The sequence below is a fragment of the Myotis davidii genome, unplaced genomic scaffold, assembly GCF_000327345.1.
Source record: "Myotis davidii unplaced genomic scaffold, ASM32734v1 scaffold192, whole genome shotgun sequence".
Lineage (NCBI taxonomy): Eukaryota > Metazoa > Chordata > Mammalia > Chiroptera > Vespertilionidae > Myotis > Myotis davidii.
In genome coordinates, this window is record NW_006284346.1 from 150,056 (window position 1) to 159,840 (window position 9,785).

At 49.1% G+C, this 9,785-nt stretch overlaps 1 protein-coding gene across 1 annotated transcript in view; it reads right to left on the bottom strand.

Annotated features, from left to right (window-relative positions):
• RARB (retinoic acid receptor beta) overlaps positions 1-9,785 on the bottom strand; it is a 452,328-nt gene that overhangs the window by 21,626 nt on the left and 420,917 nt on the right. The window contains 1 exon segment of the mRNA XM_015570906.1: positions 1-39. This exon segment is cut by the window's left edge and continues 11 nt beyond it. Coding sequence (XP_015426392.1) covers positions 1-39 — 39 coding nt within the window.

The window sequence follows — 9,785 nt, forward strand, 5'->3', positions numbered from 1 at the left end:
TTGGCTCCTTCTTTTTCTTGTTCCTGTCATTCCTGACGGCTGGAAACGAGAGACAAGGCACATCAGGGGTCACTGCGGCTGGGCCCGCACTGCCTGAGCTGGGAGGGTCCGTCTCCCCACGCCTTGGACACCCAGAACAGAAACAGCGGGAAAAGGTGCTGCAACACATCTCCCCAGGAAAGAGGCTCGGGGCTGGGAGGCGGGCAGAGCGCGGGGCTTGTCTTTCTGAGTGTGCACGTGCGGTCCTGAAGGAGAGCGTGGCTTGCCCAGAGCCCGAGAGTCCATTGGTGTGGGGAGAAGTGGCTACGTGGACTGGGCCTCACAGAGAGCACGCTCCCAAGCACGTTCCCCAAGTCCAGGGTGAGGGCCCAGAGGCATCGCAAAGGAACCTGCCTGGGAGACTTGTCCCCAAACAAACCGGGGGGAGTGGGGGGGCATCATACGCGGTGATTCCAAACTAAGCCTTTTGGTTTGACACCGCTTTCCAGTTTTCTGAGTTCACTGGCTGGCACTTTTGGAGAATTCCTCTTGCAGGTAATGGGATTATGGTTTTTGTCCCCTCATGCTTTTCTGCTTCCTAAATTTTCTGTATCAACCGTATGTCTCATTATTTATAAAGTTATTTAAACAACAATAATCTATGCATTTTTAACTCTCAGCCTGGAAAACCATTCATTTATTCACTCACTCACTCATTCACTTATTCACCCACAGCCGCTGCACACCTTGCCTGGCCCCTGGCCCCTCAGCAGGTGTGTCTTGGGCCCCGCAGGCCCCACTGAGCTCAGCACCAGGCAGCCGGCACCCAGGACCCCGGCGCAGTGGAAGCCGGGGCCTCCTCTCCCAGCACAGGCCTCTCGGATGCCTTCAAATCCGAGTGTAACTCAAAGCTCTGGCCTCTGGCCTGGATCTCCCGGGGAAGGAAACTGAAACCCAGGAGACCAATGGGTAGAACTAGCCCATGTGCCCCCTCTGGGAGTCCGCACTCCCTGGGGACCCAGGGTGGCCAGGCTGCACACCGCCTGGCTGTGTGTGCCACCACCATGACCCGGAATCTGTGCTGCAGACCGACCCAGGGCACAGGCGATCTCCTACGAGGATTTGCCCTGTGCTGCCTCCGGGGAGCAGTTCCCTGGGTCTACACCAGGAGGATCCCAGGCCCTGCTTGGAGCTGGAGCTGAAGGCAGCATAAAGGAAGGCATAGGAGAGGTGAAACGGGAAAGGGAAGTGTTGGGAATGGGAAGGGAGGGAGAGAGGGAGGGAGCGAGGAAAAAAGGGGAGGAAAAAAAGGGACTGAAAAATACCAGTGTGTGTATAAGCCGCTCACACCTGACCAGAAGGCAGGGGGGCTGGGAAAAAACCCCACATTTCTTGACTATCTTGAACATGACAACTTTCTACAATATCTCAACACCGTTATCAGGTAGGTGACTTCCAACCCATTTTACAGAGAAAGAGACTGAGCCTCAGAGAGGATAATGTGTGCAAGCGGATGCAGCTGATCAGTTCTTTCTTCACGTGGACACTTATTCCTAAAGGAGTGGATGCCTGAGAAGAAAAAGCCTCCCAAGTTGCCTGTCTTCCCCTGGGACTCTGAGAGGGCACTGCTCTTTGGCTCAGAACATTTCCGGTCTAGAAAGTGGCGAAAGGCAGTGTGCGGCACCCAGCCTCAGGTGCAGTCTTTTCCACGTGCCCGGACTGTGCCCAGCGGGTTGGGAACACAGGGTGAGGGGAGCGTGGCTGACAGCAGGGAGAATACAAAGAACACGCACAGTTAGCAAAAGGGAGACAGCGAGGAGGAAGCGGGAGGCGTGTGGCAGCGGCGATGCCCCTGCATCTCTCTCCAGGGATGGAGTCTGGGTTGGCCAGCGGGGGCCTGAAGGCTTGTGTGTGAGCACAGGGCGGTCGGTGCAGGTTATCGGACCCTCTCCCTTCCCGGGCCCTGGCAATGACCCTTTTTCTTTAGCTGACACCAGCGTCACATCAGAACAGCTGTGAGGAAGAGAGTTTGGCAGCACCTCAAAAAGTGAAGCCTGGAGTTACCATGTGACCTAGCAACTCCACATTTACATACATACTCAAGAAAACAGAAAATATATGTCCATGCAAAACTTGTACACAAACGTTCATGGCAGTATTACCAGTATTCATGACAGCCCACAGGTCCCTCGGCTGATGAATGGATAAAAAGAAGGTGGTATATTCACACAATGGAATATTATTCAGCCATAAAAAGGAATGGAATACTGACACATGCTACAACATGGAGGAACCTTGAAAACATGCTCAATGAAGGAAGCCAGGCACAAAGGCCACACAGTGGTTGATTCTATTGCTATAAGATGCTCAGAATAAGGAGATTCACAGACAGAAAGCAGACCGGGGGTCGCCCAAGGCTGGGGTAGAGGGAGGATGGGGAGTGACTGCTAAGGGGTATGGGATTTCTTTTTGGGGAGATTGAAATGTCCTAGAGTTGGAGAGTCCTAACAGTTGTACAACCTTGTGGATATAACTACAGGTCATGGAATGCATGTTACACTATGTGAATACCTTCAAACAAGAACAACCCAGAGCCCCGAGGGAGGTCCCAGGTCACTGGACACCAGGACCTGCTCTGAATCGGAAGCAAACACAGCAACGATCTAACACAGAATCACAGTAATGCCTCTTACTGACTACTTAGCAAGGCCGGCCATTGCCTTAAGCAATGAAGAATTCCAGCTCACTGGATTCCACAGTGAGCCAGGTGAGGAGCACACTGCAGTCCCATTTCTACACTCTAGGAACTGGAGGCCCAAGATCATCCTGTTTGTAAGTAATCAAGTCAGGATTTCAGTGGAATGTACAGAGAAGCAGAGAGAGGAACCACACACCCTAAATTACCCACTGCCCACCCCCAGGCAGGACTGGGGCCTGCGTCTGCATTCCTCAGCCTTCTGTTTCCCACGGCCCCCTGGACAACTCAGATAAGCAAACCCAGCTCTAGGGGGGAGGCGGGGTTACCTGGGAGGGTGACACTCTGAGTGGCCACCACTAAGCTTCTACACCAAGCCAGAAGGTGAGGGTGAGGCCAGGGGGAAGGGGACCTCAGTGAGCCGCAGCAGGTCGCCCAGTGTGGGCACTGGGTTGGGCTGTGCAGTAACAATGCCCACCATTTGCAAAATAACAGTGGCAAAGCCAAAGCTCCCACTTCTGTGAGTTGGGGCCCAAATGGGGAGAACTCTTAGCCGCTGACCAGTGGCCAGGGGACCCGTGTGTAGTAGCCTCCTGCTCCCTTCTGGACTGTGCCCGCTCTCCCGAAGCAAAATGCCTCGCCATGTCCCCCTGTGTCCGTGGCTAAAGGACTCCCAGACTCTTAGAAACTGCCCCGCAACTGCAAAATGCAGTGACACCTCTGGTGATTACTCCCCCATTATGCAAAGGTCCCTAAGTTAATGGACAAATGTTCTGGGCACGTGGCCTCAACAGCTGCTTTGCTCAATGGCTTCAGACGGCTGTGGAATGCAGGCATGGTATCTGGGCCAGGCGTGGGGACGGCTGCCAAGAGCCGCAGAATCTGGGCGATGCTGCACTGCCTGCAACACCACGCGGGATGCGGGCCTGAGCACGGGGCTCTGTCCAGCTTCTGGGGACTCCTGGTCAGCAGGTGCTGGGATGAGGGAGGAGCTCACCTCCTGCGTAGGGTGCCAATGCAAGGCAGGGGTGACCCAGGTGATGTGGGGGGCAGGGATCTGGATCTGGTACACGCACCAGCTCCACTGCTTTCCGTCACAGAGGAGTCCAAGCCTCTCCCTTTGGACGGTAGCACCCTCCCAGCCACCTACGCGGTGGGCAAGAGTGAGGCTGCCATAAAGCGAGTGGAGGCCAGTCATATAGGAAGAGGGAGGTGTGGCCCTTCCACGTGGACATGGGTGGAGCCGAACACAGAGGACTGTGGGCATCGTCGTGGGGTCCGTGCTGTGCGTGGCAAGGATGCTTCTGAAGAAGCCATCTGATAACACCAAACGAGCAGGACTCATTCTTTCCTTCACTGTTTTGTCCATCCATCCATTCACTCAATAGATATGTTTTGAGCCTCTCCTAGGTGCCACCTGCTGTGGGGATAAAATGGTGAGCCACACAGATGGTTGCTCCTGCCATGGAGCTCACTTATGGTGGGAGACAGACATTAATCATATAGTAATAATGATGGTAATAATGCTAAGCATAATATTGGCATCACTATTGTTATATGGACTGTGACTCATACTGGAGTATTATTATAATACTGAAAGTGTTCACTACACCTGTCATAGCAGCTGTGGTGCACTGGTTGAACCCTGTGTCCATATTAGGTTATTCAATCCTCACAAACCTGACAGGGAAGTATCATTATTACACCCATTTAACAGAAGAGAAAACTGAGGCACAGAAGGGTAAGTACCCTGCCCAAGGCCATGCATCCTGTAAGTGATAGAGCCAGGATTTGAACTCACAAAACCTGGCTCCATGGCCTTCACTCTTAACCACTGTTCTCTGCCTGGTCTGTCACACACATACATGATTCCACAGCATGGCAAGCGCTACGAAGGATGCTGCAGGAGCACTGCGTGTGTATTACAGGTGTGTGTATTACATGTATGTGTACTAGTATGTGTGTGTATGTGTGTGTAGGGGGTGGAGAGATGGTCCGGGTTCAGGGAGCTTAATCTGGGGCAAGGGGAGGGCGAACTGACAGGAAGGATGGAATGGTGGGTGGGGGGCCTGTGCTGTGAAGCTGATGCTCACCCAAAGGCCGCCTGCGATGTTGGATGGCTGCTCTTCTCTCACTCCGACTGCCACTGGCTGGCATGGGCATCAATATCCCTGTGACAAACCTGAGAGTTTGACAAACTGCTTTCAGGTGCAGTGTGTCCCAGGGAGGGCTTGGGAGGCAGAGGCGGGGCACACACTGTCACCATCATAATGTGGGCGGGGCTATTACTGGTCCACACCCTCATCTGTGGCCACCAGGAAGGCCAGGGCTGTGTTTTACCAGCGTCTGTGTCCCCAGGGTTTAAAACAGTGTCAGACCCACAATGGGGCTTAAAATGAGTTTTGTGAAGGACAAGATGAGCAGGCGACTAATGTGGGATTCTGTCAGCCGTCGGGGCCTCTGAGGGGCAACACAGAGCTCCCCTGAGCCTCTTCCTCTCAGACATGAGAGGTCTTGTCATCCCTCTGGACCTGCAGGGACTCACTGCCCACTCTCTCCCTACAGCAGGAGCCGGGAGGCTGATAAAGCAGGTGGGGCATCCAAAGGGTCTCGCCTGTGATTTATACACTTGGAAGAAGCCGGCCGATGTCGGCAAAGCGCTTCTTGGACGAAAGGTGCTCCATAAAATATCAAGTATTCTCCTCGTGAGGGCTAAGAGCTACAAATCAGGCTCGGTGGCATAAAAGGAACGTATTTATGATCCACTATCATATTGCAAATGAAATGAACGTAATAAAAGTGTCACTTATACAAATACCTCTGATGTACAGATCTCGACCTGGGAACATGAAAACAGACACCCCAGCACTTTTACTTCAATGTCTCATCATGGAAATAAATGAAGTCATGGTCATTTTAATGTGCGCACTTGTGCGTGTACCTGGGATATTGATTTCCGTGCACACACTACAAACGCAAGGCAGGAAACATGCAAAAGATGTGGATTTCACTTGGATTCAGGAAGAGATAAAAAAAACAAAAACGCTTTACTAAAATTTCTTCACAGCAAAAAAAAAAAGAGCAAAATACAATCTACAGTGCTGTTGTCCATAAAGTTTTCTATATTCAATCTAGCAAAGGAAGCATAATGGTCTGGTTAGTCTTGCTTGAATACCAAACTCTGGGATCTGTTTGTCTTGTCTCTTCGCCTCCTTGCTAACTGCAAGAATCACGGGCCACAGTTGGGGATTAGAGCTATCTGGCTGCCATGCGTGGGAGAGGGTCTGTCACGAACATACAGATAGGCTTAAAAGAAAAACACAAAAATATCTTAACCCGAGTTTAAAAATCATTTTCTAAATGAACTACCCATGGGATCTGAAGCCAGGTGGACCTATGATGGACAGAGACATACTTTCCCATCATTTTAGGATTTGGGGGTTGGTCCTCAAGCACTTAACATAGCCGTTCCCACGGTAAAGTTGGGCCAAGTCGGGTGAGTTAATACTCCAAGATCAGCGTCTCCTTAAAGGTGGAGACTGTCTCTCCTAATAGAGAACTTGCCATGAAAACACTAGTAGAAATTTGAACAAATACACAGAGAAAGGAGGTTGGTAAACGAGGTCGCAGCTACATTTTCTCTGCCACTAACGAGACACACGCGTTTGGGAACAGGCTGAGGGCAGGGTTGCCTGAGTGTCTGTTCAATGAATACAGTCCTGTGATTGGACTTGACTTCAGGGTTGGTGAAAGGTAGGTTAGAACAGCATCCTTGGAGGACTGCTCCCGACCTGCAGCACGGCCACACCCGGGGGCAAGGACTTCAGGAGGCCGCGTGATGGCCCACACCGGTGCCGGGTGTGAGGGAGGCCTAGCATTCTCAGTGCCAGTGGCCACGCGGGTGCATAGCTAGAGTTTTTATAGCATGTTAAAGATGCAGGTCTTGGGGGGAAATAGTCTGGATGTGGCATTCTGAGGCTTTAACAAGGATCTACCAGCCCGGCTCAGCTTTTAAAGTTGTTCAAAGCACTTGTAGAAAATGCCTGAAATATCAGAATGTGCAAGTGCCACATAATTCTTTTTAGTGGAAGTAGTATATTACGCTAATAAGACTTTCAAAACTATTTTCCTAATTTAAAAAATTTATTGATTTGAGAGAGAGGAAGAAGGGGGGAGAGAGGGAGAGAGGGAAAGAAGGAGAGGGGGAGAGGTTGTTTCACTTACGTATGCATTCATTGGCTGCTTCTTGTATGTGCCCTGATAGGAAATTGAATCACAACCTTGGCATATTGGCACAATGCTCTAACCCAGCGGTTGCCAACCGGTGGTCTGTGGACCACTGGTGGTCCGTGAGGTCCGAAAGGTTGGCGACTGCTGCTCTTACCCACTGAGCTAACCAGCCAGGGCCTCAAAACAATTTTCAGCACACTTTCCTCTTACTGGTTGCTTTTAGACATCAAGATTTTACCTCCTCTCAAGTGGACAGTGTCCCCCTGGTCCTATAATTCTAATATTTTTTTCCTCCTCTCTCTGGGCTGGTATAGGCAGCCCTGCTGTGGCTGAGTTTGTCTGGGGGCAGGCCCAGTGTGGTGGCTGCCCTTGCAAGGGAAGAGATTTGGAGTTAAGAGGCTCTGCTATAAGTGACAAATCCTTTTCTTTGGATAAGAGTCTTGTATAAACTGTTGGAAATACCCTAAGTTCAACTCCAGAGATGAGGGAAAATAAAACACTCCTGTGTGATGTATCCAAGCAAGAGGTTGGCAACGCGTAGCTGAGAAATGGCACAGTGTCTCTGAGATGCCTTATTCATAATCGGCAGGATTACTTGACACAGACCCTCTGGAAGCAGTGGGCCATCAACGCTGGCTTTTCCTAAATCCTGTCCTCAGGGGATGGATAGGTCCTTGGCTTTGTGTTTGTGGCACAGCTATCCAACATGATGAGGGCCGTGATGAAGGTCTTTACTGATGGCATAAAACAGAATGCCAACAATGGACATGAAAGACACTGAGGCTGGCTCTCTGCTTTACTCAGGGGCAGACCCGCACATCTTCTGCATGATCAATGTGGCTTGTTTGTAAAAGCTCCCAGTTTAGAAGAAGAGAGCTCAGTAACCCCTTCCATAAGCCATGTTCAAGGGCAGGAAATTCTGTGTTATATCAAGCTGAAGTTCTCTCTGCCGAAGCTCAACCTGCCCTCAAGTATCTGAAAGACTGCATTATGGGTCAATTTAACTTCGCTGTAAAAGTACAGGCAGTATTTTTCATATTCAGCAATTGATAGTCTTAAAATGAGAACACACATATCTAGTAGAGTGATTTTCAACCAGTGTGCCACAGAATTTTTAAAGCATGCAATACCTGACTATTCAGTCAGGGGCACTGACCTGTTTCTCTTAAATTGTTGGATAAAACAATGACAACAGCAAACACAACACTAGCCCATCTGGTGTGAATGAATCAAAATTATACCAATTTTTTTTTGTCAGATAAGCAAAAAATATATTTTTTGGTGTGCCGCAGAACTTCAGTAATTAGTTTATGTGTGCCATGAGATAAAAAAAGGTTGGAAATCACTGGGCTAGGGTAAAAGAATTGAGCAGAGAATGCAGGCACATCCCTCTATATTTCTTTCATGCAGTAGGCATGGGTAGCCTTTCAGAAACAGTATCTGATTGGAGTCGGTATGTGTGTGGTGGGTGGGAAATGACAAAAACAAACTTCCCAGCAGCAGACTACTCCTGATAAACCTGTATCCTACTCTGTGCAATATCCATTCTTCACGGAAAGTTACAAGCTTTCAACTACTTAATAACAATCTCTATCATGATGAATCCTAATGGCCAACTTGTTCCATGCCTCCTCTCCTCTAACCCCAATTAATTTTCAGAAAATGAACTGCAGATCTCCTTGACATTCTTCTATTTTTCCTCTTAACATTTTTTTTTAAAAATAGAAATGAGGTCCTGCTCTTAGCTTGGGAGAAATTTCTGAGAAGCAACCTATGTGATTCCCCATGGGGAGGACACCCCTTGGCCAACTGTGCCAAACCGGAGGGACAGGAGGGGAGTGCCAGGAAGTGGGGACTGTACTTGCATGGTGGCCCTAATCCTCTTGGTCAACCACAAAGATGGCCCTAATCCTCTTGGTCTTCCTAGATGCAGCTTTCTGCATTGTGACTCCTTACATCAATAGGTGGACACTCTTCCACACTCCTTCTACCTGGATGGCCTATGGCCAACGTTTACAGCTAGAATGCAGTGGTAGTAATGTTGTACCATTTCCAAGCCTAGAACTCAAGAGATATTGTGCTCTTCTGTTCATCTCCCTTGGAACCTTAACACTGGTGTGAACAACCCTGAGCTAGCCTACTATGTGGAGGACAGCCAGTTAGCCAAGCCAAGACCATCCTCAATCAACCTAGAGCTACCCTCTCCCTGAACCTGGGAGAGTAGTCAGGCAAGATCAGCAGAGTTGACAACCCAATCTGCAGCTAACCAGAGCCACATGAGATAGCCCAGTAAACCCAGCTGATACATGGTTTTCTGAACAATAAAAAATGCATATTGTTTCAAAACACTGAACTCTGGGATGATTTGTTATATAGCAGTAGCTATATAACAATCTGTTTAAAGAATAGGTTTATACAACACTGGGCTATGCCTACATACTCTTTTACTTCATGGCTTGTTTGAATCAATGGTTGCCTTTTTTTCAGTGATTAAGGCAAGAAAAAAAAAACAATGGGTCATTCCTTCAACTCAAGGTTCAAGATTCTGCTCACATCTGTTACAAAACAGATTATGGACTTGTACCCCATAGATCGTAAATAACATGAAAGGTACAGTGGACATGTAGGAAGGGCAATGGGGTAAAAGCCCAAAGGTCTGCATTTTAGTCCATCATTTACTGCCCTGGAAACTCAGGAGAGGCTCTTAATGTCCCTGAATCTCAGTGTCCTTATCTGAAAAATGGGGACATTACTTTTCTTCCCCTATCATACACAAGATTCTTACATACATTTAGATAAATACATAATCACAATGTAGTGTAATATGTACTAAGACAGTGGAAGTCCTACACCAATTTGTTTATTCACCACACAGTTATTA